This window comes from Melopsittacus undulatus, chromosome 4 (assembly GCF_012275295.1).
Source record: "Melopsittacus undulatus isolate bMelUnd1 chromosome 4, bMelUnd1.mat.Z, whole genome shotgun sequence".
Classification (NCBI taxonomy): Eukaryota; Metazoa; Chordata; class Aves; order Psittaciformes; family Psittaculidae; genus Melopsittacus; species Melopsittacus undulatus.
In genome coordinates, this window is record NC_047530.1 from 6,434,044 (window position 1) to 6,461,580 (window position 27,537).

The following is a 27,537-nucleotide window of genomic DNA, read 5'->3' on the forward strand; positions in this document are numbered from 1 at the left end:
TCTTCCTTCTATCTAACCTAAATCTTCCTTGTTTGAGTTTGAACTGATCACCAGATGAAAAAGAGTGCCTTTTTCTCCAAACTTTGGGATGCAGAGTTTTGCATCTCCATCTCTGCTTTCAGACCTGGTGTTGCTACTCCATTATACTTACATTGGTCGACTTTCCTCTCAACAAACAAATGAAACAATAGCAGAAGAATCCAAGGAGATTTGACTGTCTTTCCCAGTTTATCCGAAATTTTCATCCTTCTTATGCCCTGTTAAATATTCATAAATCTCCTGGATGTTTGGGAATTGCTTTCTTATCCTGCTCTGTTCTGTGTTAGTATTAATGCTGGTTTTCCCCTACCAACTCCTACTATCTGTATCACTGTTTTGATTTGTCCCACATGGTATCTGAACAAATTATGAATAACCTGAATTTTAAGGCAAACCCTTAGATTGTTTTGACCATTTCTTGATTCTTGCAGTTTTCCTCCCAAGACAAATTGGTCTGTTAATAATTACAGTATTAAATCTCCCTTCTCACCTTACATGCTGATTAGTTCTGTTTCTTTCCCCTGCATTGTGCTCAATGAATCGCTTTGTTCCTTCATTATTACTTTTTTCACTGAAGAAGTTTCCCTGTGCTGTTCGTATTTGCCAGTGCACATAAGTCAAAGAGCACTGCAGGACACCTTTATAACCCTGTTACAGCACTTGCTGTGGCCCCTTTTTGTTTCATTTACTTTTGCAAGGTTATCAAGTTGCTTTACAGAAGAGGCTTTTTTTGTATGTAGACACACACACTCTGAGGGATCTACTTTTGGAGGTTATGTTAATTAAGCTCTCCACTGCAAATCATTAGCTAATGAGTCTGTAGGTAGTTGATGCTAAATAGAAAGTGGAGCATTAGGTTTTCACCAGTACTTCAGAGAACTTCGGCAACTTCTCATTGCCGGAGCGCTTCACGGTGGCACTGCAGTTGTGCTAACATCTGCTCTCCTCCCTCTGTCAGCAGGCTGTATGTGGGACAGAAATAACACAAAGTGCCTCCCATTTTCTCTGCTCTTTCCTTTTTAGAAGGTGCAGAAATAATCTTCAGCTGGTACCAGTGTAATATCAGCTGTTCTGGCTGCTCAGCACTAGACCCTTAAAAACACTCTTGCCTGTAGCTGAGCATGGGAGTTTAGATCAAAATGACTGTAAATCAGTGATTCAGAGTAATGTTTAGTAATATACTCCCCTGTGCTAAAGAGGAGTAGGTTACACTTTCATGGCTGTAAATAGGAATTCTCAAAGGGTAGTCGCTGTTTTCTCATTCCTAATTCTGCTGTTTGAGTTACAGGGCAGCGGCAGTTGGAGTGTGGGGTTTATTTAAGTTTTGTTTTTAAAAGGGATATTAAAAATAGATTTCTCTCTCTTGAATTAGTAAAGGCTGTGTCTGACATGGTGAAAACTGAAGAAAAGTCTCTATTTTTTCCCTTTTAGGCTTTTTGTACTAAGGAAGGGTTGTATGCACAGTGAACGGGGCAGTACAGACTGGAGGTCTGCATCAGAAAGTCTTGTTGCTTAGAAAATTGGTCCTAAAATATTTTTGTGGATGCTGAAAGCATTTAGTGGTGTTTTTAAGAACTTGAACTATTAATTTCTTTATGTCTCTTGATTTGGACTGTAGGATACTTGGCTCCTTTCTTTTCTTTTGTTTGCTGGAACTAATTCCTCATTCCTTTTGAACGCTGCTGCAGAGATCCTCTTCAGCTGGAGATTCTGCAGGGTGCAGTCCTATTGTGGTTCCTCTTGCTGAGATTTTTCCCTTTCAAAAGCATCTTGTAATTGTAGTAACTGTCCAAAGCAAATGCAAACCCTGAAAAACACTTCTCTGCTTTCCTCCCAGGGCTGCATATCGGCTTCATCTAAACTGCTACATGGACTCTTAAAAAGTGTTGTATCTCTTGTCTGATTTTCACTAGCTCTTACTTTGTATGGCAAGATGTGGAACATGACTCTCCTTTTCTCTTTGGACTTCTCTCTTTAGCAGGAAAAGGTGGTATGTCAGCACTGGAGCTTGCAAGATTCCTTCTGTTATTGATCTGCATCTTAATAGGCTGGAGGCCTCTGATGAAAGAGCAGCAGCAGCTTTTACTTGGCTGATTTCAGGAATCCTGCAGTGGTTATAGAGAAACTTCAGGGTGATGTATGGCTTTGACTGCCAACTGTAAATGCTGTGTCCACAGCGGGAGGAGAAATGGAAGCTTTGAGCTTGGGTTTAGATTTGGTTTAGGTGAAATAGCTTGGAATGCTACCGAGCTTTGCAGAACAACCTCTGCCTTTGTGTTCTTGATTCCTCAAGTGCGTGGGAAACAGCCACGTAATGGACTTTCTTCTCAGCCCACTTTTCTTGCTCACTGACTTTAAAAAAGCAAAACAAAAGAGTTGTAAAATGCACAGCTTGCTGGAGCGGGTTGGGAATGGGCTGCTAGTGTGTTACGCAAGGAATATTCCATTTCCTAGCGATTCCAAGGCTCTGCGAGTAATATTCTCCTCACAGCTGCTGGGGAAGGAGACGAGTAGGGCTGCAGTTCCAGATGGGGATCTGGGATCCAGGGAGAACAGCCTTGCTACTTGTGCAAGGTCATGCAGAGAGTAGATTTCTGAATGGAGAATAAAGCACTGCAGAGGTCTGTTTAGAGCTCCAGAGTCACTAATGGGGTCTCATTGTTTTCCTTACAGTTTTAGTGCTGTGTAATTACAGCTCCTCTTGTGACCTATGAATGCAGTATCAGGGGTTCTGTTTGCTGGGGACTCTGGAGGTGCTCCAGTTTGGCCTCCTGCTTGTTATAGTAGGTTTGTTATTGTCAAAACCAGACTGGGTCAGTCATGGCTCTGTCTAGTGCCTGTCTTGAGACTTCCAAGGATGGCAGCTCTGCAGCCTCTCTGGATAACCTGATCAGTGTTGCACTGCTCTCCTGGGAAGAAGACTTTCCTGTGTCTGCTGTAGGACAGCAGATATTAGACCCTTTCCCCTCATTCCCAAGGCCCACGCATCTGTGGAGAAACAGAATGAGTGTATTTTGAGGAAGTACTGTTTTGTCTGATAGCACCTGACATTTCTGATTTCACTGGAAAAGCTTGCAAAAGATGAGATTATCTTAAACTCTGATGGCATTTTAAGCTGGACATTGAGGGAAGGAGCACAAAAGGATAATCTGCAGGTTATGCTCTTTTGCCTGCACTTTGGAAATGAAAAAGTGAAACTTAACAGAGCTTTTTGACTAGCAGAAAGTTCTCGTCAGGACCGGGGTGTGCTTGCTTCTGCTCTCTCAGCTCACATTCTAAGGCTTCTCATTCATTTACTCAGGTGCTGACATTGATTCATTGACTGTGTTTTTGTTGATACTTTTGAGACATTGTCATATGATGAAGAAACTGGACATTAGGCAATCCCTATGTAAAACTGTCAGGAGTCTCTGGTACAGTGAGTTGTATGAATTTGGAATGTTACAAACATGACTTACACAAGAGAGCCACCAAATCTCAGTAGCATACTCAGGATGACTTGGAGAATACTTTACGACATAGTATTTTTAATGTATTTTTAATTTCTCTTTGCTTTTGCTGAAGGGACAATGGAGACCGATCCAGACACCGAGCTCCTCGGAATGCCCGCATGTCTGCACCGTCGCTGGGGCGCTTTGTCCCAAGGTAAGGCTTGTACATATCAAAGGGTGTGGAAGTCTTGGAGATACCCGTTGCAGTACAGCTTTCAGATGGATTCCTTTTCTTACACAGGGCTGCTGTGTTCTTGGTTTGTGATGTGATTGGATGTTAGTGTGATCAGTTAGTGTAAACGTGACATTTGAAGGACAGCGTGGTCTTAGTGCTTCTTACCTGCAGGTTGGGGCTATGGTGTGAAGGCAGGAGGAGGAGAAAAGAATCTTATTGGAGATTTTCAGCAGTGTGTTGGTTTGAGATTAGGAAGCTATTGTAGGAGGTGAAGGACTTGGTTAATGCTGATCTTCACAGCCACATTGATCAAAGGAGGATCTAATCTGTAGCTTGCTTTTTGTTTGAAGAAGGGAAGTAGTTGGCTAAGCAGAGGAGTCCAGTCTTCCCTCTACTATAGTCTGCTGGAATGTTTCCTCAGTGTAATCACAGTTTTTGTCCAGAGCTGTAGTACACTGGGATGTCTTTCTCTGTGTAAGCTTACTCTCTTTGTTTTGCAGACGTTTCTTGCTGCCAGAGTACTTGCCTTACGCTGGGATTTTCCATGAACGGGGACAACCTGGCTTGGCCACCCATTCCTCTGTCAACAGGGTTTTGGCAGGTAATGACATTCTTTGGTTGCAGTACTTGTGTATATTAGTGGTATTTTGTTGTGAATCTGAGCAGACGAAAAGTCTAATTCCAACTTTTGAGGTACTGTTTTTGTTGCCTGAGACAAGAGAAAGGATTGTTGGGGCAATTCGGTGAGCTGCCGTTCAAGTGATTGGGCATTACAGATACCACACTTCAGGTACATGTTAGGTGTATGGGAGTTTCTGCGTGAACTGGGGAGGGGTGCTGTTAACAATTTTCCCTTTGTTTAACTTCCCCTATCCCTACATGTCTTTTTCTTAACAAGCTGACAGACTAATGATCAGCTTGCTGCAGGTCCCTCTAATTGAATTATAGGGTGCCTTGTTCGTGTTCCGGCTGGCAAGATGCACACAAGGCAACGCAGGATTCGATTAGGATCTTAATAGGTGCATATTAAAAACCTCAGCTGCCACCACATACAGCACACAGGCACTTCAGGGAGCCTGAAAGTGCAGGCGGAGGTGGGAAGGGAGGTGGGGAAGTGGAGGAATACGGCACTGTGGCAGTTCATGATTGAGATGGTTGGAGGTGACAGAGGTCTTAAGGGTAGGTCTTTTTTGGCTGGGTCTCAGTTGCTCTGTAATTAATCCTAATGCAGGGGTTAATCATCCTGGAACTTGTGGGAGAATGAGGGATGATGGATGGACAGGTAGGTTGGGATGTGATTCTCTTCCTTCCTGTAGGTTATCCCAGGACCACCAGGGAAAGGAATGCTGTGTTTCTTGAGAGGCTGCATGATCCTTTTCCTTGCCCTAAGGCATGACCAACTATGCCTAAAGCATTTTGGACAGGAATCATTAACCCGTTCTTTAGAGTCTTCACTGGAGTTTTCCCAACCATTCTGGGGTGGAACTGTTGTTGGTTTTGCATGGCTCATTCAGTATGGCAGTGGTTTTTCTGGATGGAACTTTGAGTAATCTCATCTAATGGATGGTGTATCTGCCCATGGCAGAGGGGATGGAACCAGATGATCTTTAAGGTCTCTTCCAACCCAAACCATTCTGTGATCCTATGGTTTCTGGCATCTCCTGGACTTTTATCTCTCTGGACAGCTTGGTTTGAGTACATGGTTCATAGACCTTGCTATTGCAAGGCTAGCCTCCAAACCACCTCTGCTTTTTTCCCTTCAGAAAGAGTGGAGCTAGGCTGTAGCTTTAGCTGACGCACATACTTTCCCATGCTTGCTGCCTGTGTGGGCTTTGGCTGTTGGCACGTGGAAACAGCACACTGGCAGATAATTACTTGCTGCCAGGCAACACTGCAGAGCTCTAGTGTGGCCCTGCTTTGCTGGAGACACCTGCTTTCAGCCCTCCTCCAGCCCTCCTCACAGTTTGCCTGTTCTTTAGCTGGCTTCTTCTCCTTGCACGTTTTAGGGAATTCAAGCCCCAAAATGCACGTGCTTGTTTGTTGGGTATATGCCAAGATGAGCAAAAAGAAGGCAGAAATTATAAACATGGGAGTTACAAAAAGCAAGATCAATCTTTTTGTATGGTGCTGTGCTGAGCCTACTTAAGGCAAGTTTTGTTGGCTCATACAGTGTTGTGGAACCTGAAATCCATGGTAAAGGTTTTTATTGACTTGGATATAAAATTCTAATGCAGCAGCTGCTTGAGATACGTTGCTTTAATATTCTGTTTGCTTTAGTCTGTACTAAACTTTCAGCTTTCAAAATGTTTCTTACATTTGTGCTCAAACGCATTTGGACTTGATGATCTCAAAGGCCTTTTCCAACCTTGTTGTTTCTGTGACTTCTATGTTAATGTGTTGCCGACACCAGGATAGCTGACGTTGGATTAGGTGAGACATGAAAGATGAAAACTAGGAAATGAGTTTGCAATTGTGGAATAGTCAGAGAATTTCTTGTGTGCATTATGTTGGTCAGCAGCATTGTCATAACATGCTTTCCTTTTTAGTTAGCCTGTGGCAGAGCTTGTGGGAGTTCTTTCTTCACTATCATACTGAAAAATCTCTGCTCAAGCTCAAAAGTACTTTAAGCCTGCTCTGGTAGTTATGGGTGAGGTTGCCAGCCACAGTTGAAGGAAAAAAAATCAATCATTTATCTTCCTGTTAACACAGGCTAATCTAAGCTTGAGTGCCTTAAATTGCTTCATCCTACTGTGTATCCAGACTGTCATTTCTGAATTACTTTTAAATGCATAAATGCCAAATGTATTTCTTACGCAACCTCTACAGCATTTGAGAAAGGATGCCAACCCCCCCTCATATTCCTAACCTGACAGCTTTCTAAAAATGGACAATAGACTTCTGCAGACAAGGATGAGTGAGAGCTGGTTTTTGGGAAAATACATCCCATTCCCCTTATGCTCCTGCCACACTTATTCCCGTATGCAGAGAGGGAATCAAAGCAACAGACGGAGATCTTATGGGTGCGTGAATAACTTTGGTGTGCTGACTGAATTTCTTAATGTCAAAGCTCATGCTGTCAGGTTTTGTCCATGTTTACTTCCAGCTCTCTGTTTTATAGGAACAGCTTTCTGTTGTTCAAGTATCATTCTCATGGAAGTGTTACAGACGGCTCCATGCTAAGAAAGACTGCCTTGTGAATAAATTCTTCGAGCAGCATGGTTTAATAAACCACTCAAAATTACAGGTTATCTAAGCAGAGGGGTTAATCCAGCAACACAGTAGGTTTGGCAGAATGATTCTGACATGCCAGGGAGGGCTTAGGTCAGGATTAGAGAGCCCTTTGTGCTGGTCAGGGGTTGATGGCCACCCCTGCTCCAAGGCATTTCCATGTGAAGTATAGGAAAGGTGGCAACAGATGGGTAGAGTAGGTGGGAGTTCAGGGAGAGAATGAAGCAATACTAGTCAACATGACAGACAGAGATATCTCCATGCCAGCAGCCTGATTTGCATGTAGGACTGGAACAACAGTGAGTCCCAGTATTGCCTTCCCTCCTGACTCCTTATCTACTGGTGCAGTTTAGTGCAATCAGCTGGTATGATAACGCTGCATCACTGTGCTTCCTGGCACTCAGTAAAACACCATGTGAAAATATATTACATCAACATTGTTACCTTTAGCATTCAAACTTGTAATCACACCAAAAAGTGTTGGTAGTTTGACAAGTTATATTTTCCTGTAAAGTCGATGTTGATTGGCAGTAATTACACTGTCCTCCTTTAATCCTGTATTAACAGAGTCTTATATCAGCTTTTTCATTATTTTGTCTGGAATCAATGTCAGGCTGACAAGACTGACATGTCTCATCCTAGCTCAACCTTTTAAAATACTGGTATAACACTAGCATATTTTTAAGTCTTCCACATTCTCCTTTTATTTCAAGACTCATCAAAGAACCTGAGAGTTCATTTGGCAGCTCTTCCAAGGCTCTTAGTAGTGTGGGCTGTAAGCTGCCCTCTGGACTCTCCTCTCCTTGGTGAATAGCCGTGAGTGATGGGATGGTTGTCTCCAAGGAAACATCCATACAGGGAAAGATGCTTGAAGCGATTGTTTGCTAAGGCGATGGTGAAAGTGGTAAGTACAGTTTGGCTTCTCACTCAGCAGGACCGGCCAACTGCACATGGCAGTGCAAGTGGAATACCACATCTTGGGGCTGTTTCAGCCTGCTAGTCTCATGGGTTGTTTTTTTTGTCCTGTTGTGCTTCCCCAAAGAGCTGCCTGTGGGATGAGGTTACACCTTTTGTTTAAGCTGAATACTTCTGCCCACTGTTTTGGTTTGAGGTTTTTTGGTTGGTTGGGTTTGGGTTGGTTTTTGGTGAGGTTTTTGTGTTTGGGGTTTGCTTGTTTTGGTTTTGTCATAACTTTCTCTTTGTCCTAAGTCACATTATGAGGAGGACGCTGCTCAGAGATTTGAGGGCCAAGTCATAGATATCTTTTGTTATCTGGTAATAGACAGATGTACATCTTTACTATCTGTTTGAAAATCAGTAAATGCTTGAAAACTCCATTGCCATTGAAGTGCTTGTGACCTCTCATTTGCCAACGTGAACTTTTCCTTTAGGCTGTATAGTAATTGACTCTTTTCAGGATGGACAGAGACATGCTAATGAAATAGTGGATCAAAGAGGGCTTTAGTTTCAGTTCAGTGGAAGCTCAGAGGAGGAAGAAAAAACAGTGTTTGCCAAGGAACTCTGCAGGAGGCTTTAAAAATTGACACAGGTGCCAGTTTGATGATATTCCTGTTACTTAGCAGGAGGTCTGCAGATGAAAGGTTACTGGTTTGTGATAGTTACCTGGCTTTGTGAAATGCTCCTCTCCCACCTTGTTTAAATAAGCATCTATTCAGTTATGTGCATATCAACAAACAAAATAGTTTTTCTTCCATGAACACAAGTAGTGTTTGTCTGTTCTGGCTTTGCCAACAGACTTTGTTGGGTTGCACTGAAACAGATAGAGTCCTCCACCTCACGTGGAGATCAAGACTCAGTGTGGCTTGAGGGCTGAGTGATTCAGCACTCTACATTAACAGGTTTTGAGTGATTTCATTGCTGTTTCAGGGTAATAGATTCAGACCAGAGACTGAACACTTACTTGTATTCAAAGAAAGAGCTTGCTATTATAGATTTTTTCCATAGCCCACACCTATTCAGAGTATGACCTGCTACAAGAGTAATAATGATACAGCACTGGATATCTCTGCTGGAGCTGCCAAACAAAGCTGTCTGTAGCCTTGTTATGCTGAGGTAAGGCTCCAGGTGAAGTGCTGAGGGTACAGGTGAAGCTTAAAGTCAGTTGATAGCCTGTCTTTAATTGGAATCTAGGATTTCTAAGTGTAATGTTCAGCTGCTGCTGCTTGCCCCACATCACATAAGCTACCCCATTCTTCAAAGCTTGGCTCCCTGGGAGAATTCTGGGTCATGTGTCTTCAAGTGAATTTCTGTACCTCCTGACACTGCTAACACACAATTGTTAAAGCCTTTGAGGCTTCATCACAATGCAAATTAGCTAAGATTCTTAGACCTCATTCTTTAGACCTCATAGCAGGCTTCCAGTATCTGAAGGGGGCTTATAAGGATGTCAAGGAGGGGCTCTTTGTTAGGGACTGTAGTGACAGGACAAGGGGTAACGGGTTCAAACTTAAACAGGGGAAGTTTAGAGTGGATATAAGGAAGAAATTCTTTACTGTAAGGGTGGTGAGGCACTGGAATGGGTTGCCCAGGGAGGTTGTGAATGCTCCATCCCTGGTGGTGTTCAAGGCCAGATTGGACAGAGCCTTGGGTGCCATGGTTTAGTGTGAGGTGTCCTTGCCCATGGCAGGGGGGTTGGAACTGGATGATGTCAAGGTTTTTTCCAACCCTAACTATTCTGTGATTCTAAGATGGTGGATAATTGTCCTCCTACTGTAACAGGAGTACTTATATGAGCATGGGATGATAGTTCTCCAAATAAGAATTAGGGTGATGACCTCTCAGCAGTCAAATTTTCCAACCAGACCCATTAGCCAAGGTGCCTCCTGGTGCAGGTTCCTAATCTGCTGACCACTCTAGCTGTGTTTAGAGTTCAAGTTGTTCGAGTACAAATGACTGGCTCTAACCTACAGCCAGTTAAAATGGATGTTGAGGAGCCTGTGGTACACAGAACTGGATAGAGTTTAGGTTGCTGTTGCAACTAGAATTAGCCCAGTAACCTTTCACTTCTCTAGTGATGAAAGTGATCATGATAAGAGGCTGCTGTGGTTGCCTTGGAAACCATATTGCAGGCAGATTCTCCAGTTCCTCTGGCATTGCAGGTGTGATTGCCTCCCATGGCTCAAGTCTTCTTGACCTAATCCTGTTCTGCTGTGTACATGTCAGTGAGCTGTGAATTCTGTTCTGACATGCCTCCCTCCTCTGAATGTGCAGTGGTGCATAGCTGTATGGAGCAGGACTAAGATGATCTGAGAGCTCCAGAAGGCCAGCAGAGGTTGATGAGGAAAACACATCCTTGCTATCTCTAATCTCTAGCATCCTGATCTAATCTTGCTTTTCACAATAGACAGATCTGTAGAGGAGCACAGTTAAAGAAAATAGCTGTGTGGCTTTCTGTGCAGTGTGTTTCTGTTACAAGTTTGAGTACTGCTTAATAGGGAAAGATGCAAACCTTTGAGTAACCTCATTCTCTGGTCTTTCTGTGATCTACGTCAGTGGGCACTAAATGACATAAGAGGCTTAAAATACACCCCAGGTTCTTCTGCAAAATTGGGAGCTATATAGATATCTGTCACCTTCCCCACAGACTTGAGAACTGTTTATAATTTCTGTGAGAGTGCAGCCTTTCATGCAGAAATGTAAGGAAGAGGCTGAAGTGCTGAATTGCAAATGCAGGAGCTCATTACAGTGGGAGTGGAAAGTGTGCCTTTATGGAACTGGTGAGCATACCTCAGAGTTGTTGATTTATTCAATGTGGTACTTAAGTTTCTGAAGACACTAGGACTTTGGGAAACTTTAACTGTGTGACATCCTCTTATTAAGTGTTCCCTTACAAACACTTCTTGTGTTCTAATAATACACTTGCAACCCATGAGCTTTCATGAAGGTTAACTGCTGGCTCTCAGCTCTTATCTGCCTTTGCATCTCCAACTGCTACTTTCCTAGAGCAGTGTTTGTGAGTTTTCAATGGTGCTGCTTGATCATAGTGGAGTATCTCATAAATAAAATCTCCTGATAGCTTGATGTTGTGTATGGAGCAGGTGAAGGCAGAATAAAATCTCATACTGTCATCTAATCTCAGTATTAGATCCGTTGTTGACTTGACTTCATGGATTCTGTAGCTGTGGCTACAGGGTTATCCCACATCGTGACTGTGGTCAGAAGGTGAACTTCTTGGCAAACATTCTTCAAATGAAATCCTTCTCCCAGAAGGTAGAAATCAGTTTGTTAAAGCTTAAGAAAACAAGCCTAGAAAGCAGCTTGTAATATATAACTTCCTGTGGCTACTGGAGGTTGGAGAGCTGATCCACAGATGCTGCATTCCCCCTAGCAGGTCCATCTTTGTAGTACGTCAGTCATTTTCACTGCATTGCAAGACATCAGTGAGGATTCCTTGGCACTTTGAAGGCTGATAGGTAGTTGATGTCATTAGCATTTGAGTAAACCACAGGCCATCTCTTCTGAAATACTAGTCCTGTGCAGACCCCACAGGAGTTCCCAAGCTGGTGGCATTGGTTTTGATGCAGATAAATGCTCCTCTGAGCTAAATGGGTTTAGTTCTCCTGTCTAGCTAGCTGTCTCCTGAAAGTGAATGGTAGGTAGCGTTGAAAGCCATTAACATATACATTTGTGATGGAAAAGGTTGTGTGTTGTTTCCAGTTAGCCTTTCCCTCCCATCCAGAGTAGCAAATTCCGTAATGAGAATCCGTGTGGTTACTCTGCCTCATTTTGATGTCGGCTCCTGCTGTACACTGTTGCATACAAAAAGCATAAGACAGCTAGAGAGCATCGGAGTACTTTGTGTGCTGGAATGGAAGAACATTAATCTGGCTGTCTGCTTACAGTCCCCTGCTTGCTTTATGCCTCTGTTCACTTGCTGCTTCTATTTAGCAGCAGAGGTGCTCTGTAGGCACAAACACTTCTCTGTTGTCAGCTGTGAACAGATCCAGTTTGAATTCTTTGGTTGGGACATGAAGAGTGCAAAGCACTAAAGACTGAAGGGCGGACAGAACGAACTTGCATCAGAACCCTTATAAAATGCTGTCCCCTATTTGATTCCTGAGACTGGAGTACCCTAAAGGCTTGAGTGACTCCAAAATCAGTCAATTTCTAACATAAACTTGTAATAATATTTAGTGAATCAATGTCTGTGTATGAAAAGAGCTCCGTCCTCACGCAGGGACCTGGAGGTGGTCCAAAAGTATCTTAACTACTGCACAGTATAGGTGAACTAGAGTCAAAATTGTTTTAGTGCTTTAAAGCCAGCTCTTGCTCATTTGTTTTTGTTCTTTGTGCTTTTGCAGCTCAAGCCATAGTTTATCTCAATCTGCTCTGCCTGGGAATGTGCTAATTGCAAAGGGATGTGAGTTAACTGGAAATAAGAATCCACAGCTATGTGCTCTATGGGGGGTATTTGCACTGTAATTGTTGGGGCATCTGACTAAGGTGCCTGTATAGTTAGAGGAGAAAAAGAAGCTTCTGGTGTGGTTCAACACATGAAATGAGCTGAACTTAGGTGCTCTGAATCTGCTCTGCTGCTGCCAGTCTGTCTATCACTAATTATGTAGGGAGCTTTGGAAGAGTACCTTCTCTGTGGATACTTTGGATGCCTAAAATTAGGCAGATTGCATCCTGCCCTGACAGCTGAAAAGATGAAATCTAGAAGAGGAGCCTGAGCAGAAGGAATGAAATGAAAGCAGCAAAGGTGGTATAAGAAATTAAGATCCTTTCCATCCTTGATCTCCAGCGAGTCTCTGAATTGTGTGAGTGCACAGGAACAGTGATGATTGGGTTCAGCATAGGTGAGAATGGAGTTTGTTTTAGCTGAAGCTGGATTAAATACTGTATTTCAGCAGTAGTTAAAGGTGTTTCTGATTGCAGGTATTGGCATTGTTTGCTAAACCTGTTGTAGAACATTGTGATGGCTGTTACTGCAGAGAACCTCTGGCTCTCAGGGTTTATGTAAGAGAGCAAATGTTACTGGATAATGCTTTGTTACTAGCTTTCTATGAGGATGCGTATTTTGTGCCAAGAGTCTTTCAGTTCCTTTTGGTAAACTGAACCAATAGCTGAGAACCCTTCAGTCACCTACTTCTGTAGCATAAGTGTTCATAGGAGGAGTTGGTTTGGATTAGTGGCTGTATGTTATGAGCATAATTTACAACTTTATTTGCAAGTGAGATTAGAATGAGGTCAACTGCTGTGGTCAGAGTGAGTGCAGACCCGCTTTGTTTTACAGGATACGCTTGATGAGGTCTGAGGTGTCAGGGGATGTTTTGGCTAGTATCTGGAAATGTGACTGCACTGAGATTAGCAGTAGTTGGAAAGATCTGCATGTACTCAAGTGAGCCAGACACTTATCTGTGACTGGCTGCGTTTCAGGAGCTGTGAAGATGTCTGCAGTAGGTTGTCCTGGGTTATGCTGCCCCATGAGAGAAGTTTGTTAGAGAAATGTGTATGGCTTTGTCTTCTGTATTAGAAAGCCCTGTTAAGGGTTAAGAGGTCCCAAATACAGAGCTTTGAAATGCTAATTACACTTTTACCAGCATGTTTCCCAGAAGAGAGGATGGTGCAATCACAGGGTTGTTGTAACCAGCCCTGCTACTTGAGCTTCCATATGTATTTGTGGAAGAGAGGTCAAATGGGAACAGAGCTGTACTCAAAGCCTTGAATTAGGCTGAAACTGTAGGGAAGATTTTTGGACTGTTAAAGGAAGCAGGAATGGAATGATTCTGGGCCAGAGATAAGATATGTTTCAGAGAAGCCAGGTGTTAAGCACTCTTCAGACTCTGGAGTTCAGTGTTACCAGTCTATTGCTGTTGGCCTTTCAATGAATCAGGTGTTTGGGATCAATTTGTAGATGTGGGGTGTGACAGTGGCAGTCTCAATCTGTGTACCTGGAGGGCAGATCTTTCCTGCAGTTGCTTTATTCCCAGTGATGATCCAAGCAATGGCACAGTGTGGGTAGGTGAATATTATTACAGCCCAGAGATTGGATACCTTGGGATAAGTAATGTGAATCCCATTTGCAGTTTACGAAGGCTTGTTTTAGGAAAAGTAATGATTCTGAAAGTGTCTTTGGGGAATTGCACATGAAGCAAGGGAACGTGAATTCCTGTCATGATGACACAGCTCTGAGATGTTACACAGGCAGTACCAGAGAGTATGAAACTGTGGTTATCTTTCTATATGATCTTATTAAAACCATTCCAGATGGTGCTCAAATCATGTGTCTGCATTTCAGAAGGGCTAAAAGTAGCTGAAGGAAGAATCAGCTGAGGAAAACTTCAGCTATAGAATGACATAAGCTTAATGTACTTAGGTAATCAAAGAGGTAGTAGGTAGTCATTGTTACTTGACTGGTCTGGATATATCTGTGGGGGAAAGATTTCTGATAGAGCATCCTTTAATTCAGTAGACTAAAGGCATAGAAAGATGCAGAAACTGGTGTCAGACCGGTTTAGACTGGAAAGGCATGGCAGATATTTCAGTGATGGTTTTAGGGGTTGTTTTATTATTCTGTTTCTTAAAGACCTGTTTCATAAAGTTCACCATTTACTTTATGGTAGCTGATTCCTGAAACAGGTGGGTTTTTTTTCTAGTACATGGAGTGTTTAAATTAGCAAAACTGTTGCCTGGGCTCAATGCAAGTTTATGAGCATAGTATTGGACCCACAGTTCCTTACCAAATAAGTATACCTTACCAGAGTCTTAATGGGACGTCTTTAATGGTCCCACTTCAGGAGAGGTCCCGCTAGGCGTTTGCATCATGTCACAAGATGTATTCTGTTCCAGTGTGGCATGTTAGAAGGAAGCAATGAATCTGAGAAGGCTTCTATATTGGATTTGCTAATGCAGGCTGTCCCAGTAAGCCCTTCTTCGTATTGGTGGCTGGGATGCTAAAACTGGCTTGGAGATTCAGAAAGGCATTGGAGAGAGATGATGTTCCTAAAAGTGAAGAGTGCAGGCTGATTCCTTTTGTGTGCATTGTTCAAGTGATGAATTTCTAGATATCATTCTATCAGAAGGGATAAGGCTTTGCAGAAGTGCTCATCGTCTTGTGGGCGGTGAGGGCCCCTTGGGGACCTGTCTCTTTGTGGGTGGTAAAGCTCACTTAGCCATAAAAGTATTTTCCCACAGCTTCCTGCCTCCTTTTTAAAGGGGGAAAAGATAATACAAGAGTTAACCCACGCTGCAGAGCACGGAGGGGAGGCAGGACCTGTGCGATCTGCTGCATAGAGGGGTAGGAATTCTCTCTGGCCTGTCACGTTTGGCTGTCAAAGCCAAAGAGAATAGTCATGATTTTTGCTTAGTGTTTGACATGGGTGGGAAAAGAAACCCAACACCTCAAAGCAAACCCTGAGCCGGATTTGCTACACCCAATATAGAATATCTTCATCGATGTTTTTATAGCCACCCTGGCATAAAGATGGAGGAAGCTCTTGCTATGGCAACGTAGTTTTATATGGGATGTGATAAGGATGCTGTATGCTGATCTCCAGCTCCCTTTCCCAGGTAGATAGGGTTGTACTATTGGATCATTCTGCTGGCTACTTTAGAGGTGTTTTTTTTGTAATTGAGCTTTAATGTAGTGCTGTTATCACTTGATGTACACAAATCAAAGGTTGTTGCCAGCTATCAGATTCTGCAGTGATAATTTTTGCTTCACTCAGTATTGTGACCTGAGCTTGCTCTGTTGGTTTTATACTTCTGGCCTGCTGGTTTTCCTTGATGATTAGGGAAGAGGTATGGAATGTATTGTAAGGTCAGTCACAACCTGCCTGAGTCTTGAATGCCACTTTTGGCTTGTGGGTTTGCTCATCCCACATGAGTTTACCTTGCCTGTGTTTTACCTTAACATGAGCCACACAAAGAAATTCTGCTCTCTGTATGGAGTTTTAGAACATTCCCTTGGCAAGGGCAGAGTGTAGGAAAATAAATTTAGGATGTGGACTTTTCCCAAAACATAAAAGCTGCATTTGTCAGTGGTTTTGGGGTATTAAACGTGTGGAAGGTGCTAAGTGTCCTGCATGAGACAGAGAGATGCTTACACAAAACGAAGCAGAGGATCCAAACAGTACTTGTGCAGTAACACACACAGGCCCTAGTCAGGATGAGAGCACAATATAAACTCATACTAGCTTTTAATCCTGTTCCAGAATGCATGCAAAAGTAGATGCAGTCGGCAGATTTTGTACGCTAACAAATAGAAGCAGGAACCAAGGGTGGACATGTACTTCATATACCTCTCTTCTTTCCACCCTGTTTGTTGTTTTAGATTAGTATACCAACACCTCTGGAGTGGGGCAAAAAAGGGAATGGTCTCCAGTGTCTGCAGGAGCTCGGAGAGTTGGTTTTGAACTAAGCAGGAGTTGCAAGTGAGTGCTACTGAAGGAAGCTGTATTTTGCTTTCTTGAATAGGAGGTTGACACACTCTCCTGCTGAGCTCAGTGTGGGCTGTAATCCAGCAACCCTGGCACGAAGGAGTTGTTATGTTTCTGAGAGTTCAAAATCAGCAGGAGCCATGAGCCAGCTTCTATGAATGTAATTGCTCTGGGCTCTTAAGTCCTGCTGAATTCCCTGCTAGCCTGGCTTTGAGTCCAGCTCTTGCTGAGCTTGGGAACCAGGTTCGCACCTCTTGCTTCAAGCGCTGCCTGAAACCGACCTCCCATTTCAGCTGTATCAAGCTGCTTCAACCCACCTGATTTTGCAGCAATGGGTGGGAAGGAGTATGTAGGTGCAGCTTATGACCCATGAGATAACTTCAGAGCTGGCAGCAAGCTGGAAGAAACTGTGGTGGTGATCATGGTTGCTCATTTGTCTCCTTCAGCATCTTTGAGGGTGATGAGAGTGATAGCAATGGAAGTCATTCACACAAGGCAAGGGAAGAGTAATCCAAGAACCAAAAATGTTATCGCCTTTGCTAAGTAAGAGGTGATGGTTAGAGTGCTGGCCCTGAGCTTTGACTGGGAAGGGAGTCATGAGGAGCAGAGCAGCTTTAGTAGTATCTGGGAGATGGCCTGGAGAGGATCCAAACTGGATTTGTCAGAGAAGGAGAAGTGACTGTTGGGTATTCTTGTGGTGTACTTTGAGTGCCAGAGATGAGAAGAAAACAGAATGCATTTCCCCTTCTCCCACCAGATATCCGGAGTCTCTGAGGAATATAGAGATACAGTAAGTTAATGCATGTTTGTGTTGTGAGAGGAAAGAGATCATACAAATGTGTTCTGTCAAATTGGCATGAAATAGGAAGATGGGGATAAAATCATAGAGGCAGGTGGAGTGCTTAGGAGGGTTGGGAAGATGCTTCTGTATGTGGTGGGAGGAACTGCAGGAAGGGAAGGTTGAAAGGATGGAGGAAATAATGTCACTTTGTAATTTTCTTATAAGCAATTGAGATTGTGAACAGAGAAATGGAAGCTGGAGGAGGGGAGGGTTTGAGGAATGAGTCAAAGGTGGTGATGAGGCAGCTGGGATTGCAGGCGTGGGTTTCAGTTAAGCTGGAGAAACACTTTGTCTTCTCTCAAACAATTGTTCATATTAGCATTCATGGTGTGGGCATGCATGCACCCATCCATGTGATGTCTCCTGGTGTGCTGCACACACAAGTTGTTTGAGGATCTGTCTTTTGGTTCATGACAGACCAACCCGTCAGCTTTGTCTGACTTACCTGAGGTGCCATAGCAGAAGTAGAAGAGAAAGGTGGTGCCGTGGGGGGAATAGGTCTGGTGGCAGTTTTAGAATCATAGAATAGTTAGGGTTGGAAAGGACTTTAAGATCATCCAGTTCCAACCCGCTGCCATGGGCAGGGACACCTCACACTAAACCATGGCACCCAAGGCTCTGTCCAACCTGGCCTTGAACACTGCCAGGGATGGAGCATTCACAACCTCCCTGGGCAACCCATTCCAGTGCCTCACCACCCTAACAGTAAAGAATTTCTTCCTTATATCCAATCTAAACTTCCCCTGTTTAAGTTTTAACCCGTTACCCCTTGTCCTGTCACTACAGTCCCTAATGAATAGTCCCTCACCAGCATCCCTGTAGGCTCCCTTCAGATACTGGAAGGCTGCTATGAGGATGTTTTCATCACATCTGTCTCGCAATAGATGGTAGAATGAGAACTGGTGTTGGATAGGTCAGCTAGTGAGCTGTTACCTAACTTCTGCTGTCCTCTCACTTATGAGGCCTGATTTTATAGTCCCCAGATACAGTTTTAGGACTGAGAGGCCAGCTGGAGTGCTCATCTTCTTCTAGGCTCTACCACTGCCGAGTCTGGTAGGAGCTGCACCTCCAGCTCTGCTGTTGTGAGGATGAGATCTTGGAGCCTCTCACCACAGTTTCTTTTTAGTTTGTGAACCCAACCTCCAGTAAAACCTGGCCTACTTTGTGTCCTGATGGTGCCTAATCTGTAATCTTACCACAGATAAGTAAACTGATAGGCCTGTTTTCATCATCTGAATTTCCCTCCACTCTTGCTTATACATGCCGTGTGGCGTAGCTGTGGTGGTTATATTGTACAGCAGCTTCTTGGACACATCTGCTTAGTATCTTCTGGAAGTATTCAAGATAGATTTAAGGTCAAGTCTGTCGTAAAAAGAGATAAAACCCATCTGAAACAGCCATTCCTTGTGCAGCTCAGGGCCTGTATGCCGAGCAGCTGGGATGCGCTTCGGCTGCCCTGAGCCTAAGCCTTTAGTTTTTCTGTGGGTAGCTTTGAGTTTGACTTTTAACATTGCTTAAAATAATGGGATAAAGTGTTCGTCTCTTTTGTAATTGGAGTGGATTGGACCTGTCTGGGTTGAACTCGTCTGGGGCACTGATTTACAGAAGCCACAGCAAGGTTGTGAGTTTGGCTGAACTCCTTGATGGAGTCCTCCTGCCCTCTGGGAGCTCTGATGCTGTGTCACCATCCTGAATGTTACACCATTACAATGACTCTGTGTAGAGATCCCTGTGGATTTGCTGAGGTGACGAACCCTACTTTGTGCATTAAAACTAGTGGTTGATAAGGAATGAGTCTTGTTTCCATTGCCAAACTGCCCTCACAGCATCCTCCATCAGCAAGTATTCAAAACACTGGGAGTGCCAAGTACTTTCTTTGCTGTAGGTTTCTTTGTTCTTTTCTGGTTGGAACAATGTGGTGTCCCCAGTGTGTTCTTCCAGCCTGGTGCTTCCTCCTTTCTATCTCACCGTGCTTTAAATTTAAACTCCCTTCCCATTAGTTAAACTATTGTTAGATTTTGTGTTTTCCCAGTTTGCTAATTTTCTGTTCTTGGTTGTCTCCCTGTTCACTGCTGTACCCAGAAAGCAGCAAGCCTGGCTGCTTGCTTCCCAGTTCCTGTCCTGCCCTCTCTTCTTTTGCTCATCAAGTTGGTGATACCCCATAAATTGCTCCCTTTAGCAGTGTCTTTCCAGCTTTGTATTCTCTATGCAAGGTTAGCACCTGTTTTCTTTACAGACAGTGACCCACTGGTCTGAGAGTACAGCACACCCTTAAAATACATTGCATAAATGCCACCTGTCAGATCTTCGTTTGCCCTAAGGCTCTTGTTTATCATATGGAGTTTATTTAAGTTGTCAGGACCTGCATTCATATTAATGGAGGTGCATTTTTCTCTGAAAGCTTGTGACTTTGTCTTCACCTCCCAGACAAGTACAGATTCAGAACAGGCAACTGTTTCCTCAACAGACTTGTCCTGTTCACAGGATATTATGACTGTGAAATGTAATCAACCATTCAGTGTGTTTAGCTTAGTGCTCAGTATTGTGGTGGTAACTCAGCCCGTGTCACTGAGCTGACACAGCATTTCCATTGGACGCACAGGGCCTGTGCTGTAATACAGCAGTCCTGAAATGTGTTATTAAGGATATAAGAGTTCTTGCAAGTCTTCATTCATTGGCAAGTACAAGGCTTTGAATGTGTTTGTGTGCTTGGAGCTTTTATTAATACTGCATACTGCTTTTCCACAATGCATAGTGGCTCCAGCGTGGAAGCTTGGTGGTGGCGTGTTGATTATACACAGTTAAATCTCAGGAATTCAAACCCTTCTAGGGAACATACTGCTTCTTGGATTAGTGAAAGTTTGTATTATTGCGATGTGGTTGCTAATAAGGCATGCGTGTGCTCCACAAAGATACTGCTGAGGTGTTTTTTTCCACTGCAGATGAGTGTTTTGGCATAAGACACACACGTTTAAAGTTGTGCTAAGCACACATTCTTGCAGTTAGAGCTGCAGAGGCGGTAGCAGGCATTTGGCTTGCTGGTTTGTTTGGTTTAATAGGATTTCATGTAGTTTAGAAGGCACACAATAAAAAAGGCTCTTCTGTGTAAAAGCAGTTTCACTTGTTATTTTTGCACCTCTTTTGCATCTATCTGTTGGTGTAGCTATATTGGTTTGATGAGAGTGCTGTTACACTATTTGTGCCTCTCCTCAGAAGAGGAATTATTCAGTGTGAACCGAAACTGCGGCCACACTGATTTTTAAGCTATGGAGTTGATGGTAAAGTATAACCCGTGTGGAATATGGGCTAAAGTTGGCCCGTGTCTTGGCAAGTGGTCCCTACAAGAAAGTCCCAGGAAACTGCAGGAACTCTGAATCATGTAAAATCACATACAGTGGTTTTGGCAAGGCTGGATTAGCTCAATACTACATTAGCATCTACATTAGATGAGTGAAGTGCAGTACACTTACCTAGTAGACAGCATGGGAGATGTGACAGCTGTGGAGGACACAGGCATTAGCCTTGGATAGAGGTATGTTCTGGTTAGGCAAGGACAGCAACCCTGTGAAGGAGTAGTTTGCTGCTGCAGTGGAAATATTCCTCTCAATCCAGGCAAACTCTGCTAGACCAGAAAGTTAACTTCTTTAATGATTGTTGGAGGCAAAAGTGTCTTAATAACATGATGATTCAGTTTCTCTGTGCCTGTTTTACTGGCCCAGGCATTGCTAATGGAAAGGCTGGATGTGGATGTGCCAGTGGGACCTTGCAACTTTTAATACAATAAGAGACCTGGCTCTGGGATGAAGACAGGCAAATAACCCTTAGAAGTCAGATATTTATAACTCTTTCTGCTTTGACATACATTAGCGATATCTGAAGACTCTGCCCACCCTCGTCACATTGCACAGTGAGCTCAGATGGGCTCTTGTGCCTGGAATTTTCATTTAAGTAGGAGAGGGGAAGGCAAATCTATGTTCCCAGTATAGCTCCTTGGGGAAGTTTGTATCCTTTGGAAATGTGGCAAAATGAGATAGGAGCTCTGGAGACCAGAGACCTTAGAGTCTGGTGCCTGCTCGCAGCTGCTCAGTGGAAGGCTCTCCCCTTTGTCTAGTCTCTGCAAGACTCTCCATCCGAGGCAATTAGGATTAGCAGGCACATTTCATGCTCTGAAAAGTCAGAAAGGGAAAGAAGAAGGAGTTCTACAAAGGGCCGTGCCTACCAGGCACAGATTTCACTCTGGTTTTGTGCAGAGAATAAACACAGACGTGAAGGTTAAAAAGCAGATTTCCAGCAGCAGTTAATGAAGGGCTTGGTAATGATGCAAGGGACTTAGTGATGGGAGAGAGCGGAGGCATTGCAAGAGGCAGAGTTGGCAGAGGGAGGAGCCCAAGGGACACACAGCACATATCAGCCATTGAGACCTTCTTAGTTCACCTTCCCTGGGATTTTGTGAAACCTGAAATCTGGCAGGAAAGAGATGGAGCATTTTCATTTGGAGAGTCACCTGCTGCTTCTGGAAGCTTACAAGGGAAGAGGGCAGCGAACATGCCCTTGTGTGTGGGTTCAAACAGAGGTGAAGGAAGAGAACACATTTCTTTAGAGACTGCAAAGTTCAGATCTCTCCTACTCTTTTCACCTAGTGCTGTGCCCTGGCCTTGTTTGATTTCCCACCCAGTTTAATTAGGGGAAACACTTTTCTATTGCAGGTTCAGTTGCTTGGTAGCTGATTTTTGAGCTTTGGTTTTTTGAGTAGATTGATTTTGATTTGGTTTTTGAGTAGATTGATACAGATGGAGAAATTACTGTAACCCAGATTATTATTTCTCCTCACACTGACAAAGTAAAATTGTCTTTACCCAGTATTTTCCAATAAATAGGTTTCAGACTCCCATACTAGGGCAGTGACTGATTGCTCTTGTAGCTGATTCTGTAAGTATCAGGATTTTATGGTTTATGAAATAACAGAATTTAGGAAGAAAGCATAAACCTCTTTCTCCCACCCTTTGCTCACTGTTTTTTGTTAGGGCTTCTTCATGCATGCTGGCAAAATCCTCTAAAAGACTGCAAACATGGAGAAAAGGTCGAAAGAAAACATTAGTTAAATAAAATGCAGATTGGAATGTATTTTTAGTGCTTGAATGTTTTCCCTAAAAGGCTATACTGTAAGAAACATGTTTTACTGCTTGAATCATATGGTGGTGTGAGGCATGCTTTTAACACATGCTGCTGTCACATGGAAATAAAGAAATGGTCTCAAAACAAGCAATAATGTCTGCAGAAGCTTTCTTTAGCAGCTCCAGCAGTTAGCTGACTGGAAGACTCCAGCCTTGACTCCCCTTCCCTGCAAGGTGCCCTGATGGGAAAAGCCTGTTTACCCATTGACTTCTCAAACAACTTGTGAATTGTTTCAGCTTGTGGTAACAGATGTTCCTCTCTGTTTCCATAACATTTTCCTCTCAAGCTCATTTAATGATGCAGCATCTCTGTTTGCAGGAAAATTTTCTTAGTTATCTAGCCTAATAACCTTTATTTCCACCTGTGTGCTTCATGGAACAGCTTTGTTGCTTTGTACACCATTCCACTGCTGTACACAGTGTCAGAATTCCAGGAGTCTCACTGTGGTCCCTGAACAAATTGGGTTTTGCTGTTTTAAGATATGCCATTACATGGTGTAAAGCAGTCAATAGAGTGGAGCCTTCCCACAAACTTCCCATGCACTGCAGCTGAAAGCATCATAAATGACAAATGAGAAAACAAACAACTGAGCCTGAATAGTCCTTGTTCATAAAGGTTTTCTTATAAATTAAAAATCACACTTACTGGCTTCATCGGAGGTGTAGCAATGTAAAAGCACTGCTGAGACTTGCAGCTCTGCTTCTTGTGGCAGGGAGTTGGAACTGGATGATCTTTGAGGTCCCTTCCAACTCAATCCATTCTCATTCTGCAACCAGAATTTGAGGCTTCAGTCGGCTGGTAAATTGTACTTACTATCCTGCAAGAACAGACTTTTAAACTATGCAAGTGAAGTGTCCTCTGAAGAATAAGCTAAATGATTGTGAATCAGTTACAACTACTATGTTGTGTTCAGTTGCCAAATTCAGGCTCTCAGTTGTTGCATTCACCCCTGCTCGTTTCCAGCAGTTGTAGAGCAGTAATGTTGCTCTCATCACTAGGGTGAGGCATGAGTAAGACACTCTGGTATATACCCACAGTTCAGATGGTATTTCTTGTAACCTGTTTTGGGGGTTTTTTAATAGCATGAAGATTGTGAATTGTACAGGTAAAAAATAGTGTGCAAAACTTGTTTTAAATCCTGTCAAGACTTCCATTGTGGCAAGGCTGTACTTGATGTGATGATTGGTAGCGATTTAGTAGGTAGAAAAAAGGATTCCTTACAATTTGTTTAGTTGGCTTTTTTTTGTGTTCAGCAGTGCATGTTTAATATTGGGTGGTTGCAAGAAGTTCTTGGCAAGCTGGAGACTCAGCCTGTGATCTGTCCTTAACAGTGGCTGAGGCACCTGCAGCAAGGAAATGAAACTGCTTGTTTGTTACTGGTCACCCTGAGTAGGATGAAGACTTTAACAGTGACATTTGCTTGATCCAATGTGTATATGCAAAGGCTATGAAAAGGTACCTTATTTGTCACCAAGGACAGTACAGGGTTTTCCTTGTCTGAGAGGTTCTATATGAACATCGCTGGGGCTCAACTCTTGCTGGTTCTGGAAACTCACCATGTGGTTTTATATCTCATGTTCCAAGTGTAGCAGGGTGACACAAGCAGGGGCATCTCTGTAAGGTGAACAATAGAGAAACAGGAATTCTCTTTCTTAAGGAGAAAAATTATCAGCTTGCTTGGTGAAGTGCAAACAATTCAGTTAAGAGGGAAATGCATTTGAAAAGGACTTTAACCTCTTCTGTTTTCCCTGAGGAAAAACTGGATCCTACCATCAAAGACAAACACTTCCCAGATGCATTTCTGTGTTAATTGTCATGATCAGACAAAGGAAGTTCTCTAATGTTGGGAAGATGTCAAGGAGCCATCATGGCTGTACTGTAGATGGAGGCTTTGGGCAGGGCATTAATTGTGTTTCTTGCAAATAAACCAATTACCTTTTGAAGTCTGAAACTTGTAGCTGGAAAATTTGCTTTCCTGTATGATGCTCGTATTGTTCACATTGTGAGTGAGGCCCTTGGGCATTTTACTGAGCCCCTTTTATGATGGTCATCTTCACTGCCTGCAGCTGAAATTCCCATCGCTGATAGGACTGTGGAACTCAGCAAGCTAAGCATCACCTCTTTTAAAAGGAGATTTTGCAATAGGAATGGGCATGAATAGGAAATACTTTATACATCTGGGGTAAAGGAAAAATAATAGTCCTTCGAAGGGTTCAGCCTTCAGAGAGCATAGACCTCTCTGAGGCTTTCTCAGTTAACATTGAATCTATACTGAACTAGTCATAGTAGCGTTTTGTGCATCCATTCATGAAAATCCTTTTGCACACTTCCTATTTACAACTTGCTGAAAAGCAAGCAAAATAAATCCTTGAAAATCCCAGGTTGCTATGCATACTGTTTCTACAGCATTAGCCCAGTTTTAGATACTTAGCTCAGCCACTTCAAAGGCAGTGTCTTTGTGGTAGCATGAAACAGAGATTTGTTTGAACTTGTCAAATGCTTATTATGATTTAATGTTTCCTGTGATCAAAGGTGGTCCCCAGAACCAGGCTGCCCCATCAAATACTTCAGGGTCAGAGATGTGCAAGAACCTGTTACATCTCCACTAGGCTGCAGAGATTGGTAACCACATTTCAGCTGAATTCAGATTGCTTCGGAACTGGTTGAGAGAGTCTGGTGTATTCTTGCAGCAAAGAGCTTTAGCCTTGGTTTGCCAAATCAATCTGTCTTGTGTTTTGGGCTTCCTGGGGCTTGTATTATCGTAAATCTAGAACTAGTAAATGTAAAACTCATCAGCTGTGATAGATCCTTTCTCCAAGGGTAGGATAACCTCAGTATCATTAGCTACGGTTACAAACCAGCTCATAAAGAGGTAATTACTTTCCAGAGGTACTCATGCTTAAGCATGCAAGTACTAATCTAGGGGGAATTTTATACTAGGGCCTAATCACTGTCTCCAGTTGAGTCACAAATTAGCTCAGGGACTTATCCAGCTTCCTCAAGCTTATCTGTAAGCATCTTAATAAATTTTTCTCTTACTGTGAGGGGACCTGCCAGGCACTAAAAACCTAGAGGAAAGGATATAATCTAGGAAAAAAATGAGCTGTGGTTTCTGGTAAATACATGGGAAAGAAATTCCCACAATATGTAGATGATCCGTATTCGTGAAACTTGTACCCCAAAGCCTGTGTGACTTTTGGAGTTGTTAGCTCTTCCTCTGAGAGCCCGATAGTAGTAGTCTGGCAGTATCCTGCTGTTCACTGAGGGAGTGCTGGAGTGCCATGGAAAGTGGTTTTGCACCGCTTTGTACCCTTTCAGTCTAAACTCACATTGGCTTGCCTGGCTTGATTCATAAATGAGCAATAGCTGACTGGGAAAGGTTCATTTCTCCACATGCCAAGATGAGTTGGACCCTCAGAGGGGATTGAGACTGACGGGTAAATATCTGTCACGTGTAGGTGGCCTATAAGAAAAGATTTGAGGATTTTTTTTTGTGAAGTCTTTGTTAAGACTTTTTTCCCCCCACTCTTTAAACTCTCTTGTCATGTGCTGAGTGGGGGTGGATGGAGATCGGGGCGGTGAGGGGAGAAGGGGGGGGCTGCTGAAAGCATTTATCTTCATTTCTGCCATCACCCAGTGTTTATTACGCAGTGATAGACAGACGCAGGAAAGCTGCCAATCAAACCTACGTTCACTGCATTTCAATTGGCCTTTGCTTTAGATTTCAGCATGTTGGAATCTACATCATCTCTGCGGTGAAAGGTCCTTCTGTTCTTGGGGTGACAAGCCCAAGACCCTCAGGTACCCGCTACAGTCACTTGTGATCCCATCAAACAGTGGAAGACCTAGGAATCAGGACAGACTGTCAAGCTCTTGGTGAGAACTCCTACTGTAAGAGCTGATGTGCTGCTGCCCACATTTAAGAAGCTGAAGTGTGTCGTTTGCCTCCGGGTTACACTAGAACTTAGAAGGCAGCAGCACCTTCTTCGGATCTCAGCCAGGCTGAAACCCTGACTGGGCAAAGCTGGCTGAGAATGAGTTCTCACACTGGTGCACAAAGCTCAGTAGTGAGGATTTTAACTTTCTTACGTTTTCCCCCCATGGTCGCCAGTTTCCCTATTAACCAATGGAAAAAGCAAACACCAAAGGTTCGGATAGCATAGTTGTGTACTGGGGTGTATTTTCCTCCCTAAATTAAAAGCATGCAAACATTTCAGACATTCAATCATCTTTACTGTAGGACAGTACATGTGGGAGGCTTCTGGCAGGACTTGTGATACGAATGTTATGCCACTTCGTTATATGAAGCTACATATAGTTTAATAATTACACTTCTTAATCGCGTCATTAGTATAAATAGAGGTAATACTTCATAAAACCTTGTAGATCATGGATTTTTCATTAGTGTGAAGCACACAGATTTGGAGCCTTTGAAAAATGGACCAGATCCTTCTCAACATGCACCTTTCTCTCTCTGAACTTTGTTCCGTGTCTCCTGTCTTTTTGATAAAGATATGGATTACCTGAAGCACAACCATTTGATGGCTTTTGCTGAGCTGTCCCATAGATGGGAATGCTTCTTTCCATTGTTAGCTTTTCCATGTAGGATTTGACCCCCTTTGGAGGTGAAAGGATGTGAGGTTTAAATGAACACCATAACTAACCTGAAGGTTCCGGGGAAAGGGATGAGAAGACCGGAATCTTTACAGGAAAATAATCAAAGCCATTTGCCAACAGCTTTTTTTATAGCACTTGTAGCAGTAGGTGCAAGAGTAGCGTGAGCCAGATGAACTTGCTGTTTGTGGAGCACTTAGGGATGTTGCTAGGCTTCTATGATGTAGAGGGAGCAGATGCTTACTCTCTTATGGTATGGTATTCTTCAGTTTCTATATTACTTGCTATGCCTACAAAGGTTGTTCTTGTTGCAAAATAGATGATGATTTTGTAATGTCCATCTGTAATGAGATCAATATCCTGGAATTATATGCCATGAATCTCACTTCTGTTGCCTGTCTTTGCTGGGTGTTTTCCTTGTCTGAGTCCCATAGAAGTGATGTTAGTTACTGTTCCCCTGCAGCAAGTCCCACTGCTTCAAATCTGTACAGAAGCTACTTTGCTGTTTTCCACCTGGTGGCTTGAGGCAAGGCTGCCCTTGTGTACCAAGCAGGGGCTTGCAATGAGACCTGG

The 27,537-nt window shown here is 43.2% G+C and overlaps 1 protein-coding gene across 4 annotated transcripts in view; it reads left to right on the plus strand.

Moving 5' to 3' along the window:
• Positions 1–27,537, plus strand: part of AMBRA1 (autophagy and beclin 1 regulator 1) — a 131,024-nt gene that overhangs the window by 48,863 nt on the left and 54,624 nt on the right. For 3 of the 4 annotated variants that reach the window (XM_034061663.1, XM_034061665.1, XM_031053549.2), the window contains 2 exons: positions 3,601–3,684; positions 4,206–4,306. In XM_034061663.1, coding sequence (XP_033917554.1) covers positions 3,601–3,684; positions 4,206–4,306 — 185 coding nt within the window. The remainder of the gene's footprint in view (positions 1–3,600; positions 3,685–4,205; positions 4,307–27,537) is intronic. The other variant, XM_034061664.1, reaches the window with a different exon arrangement.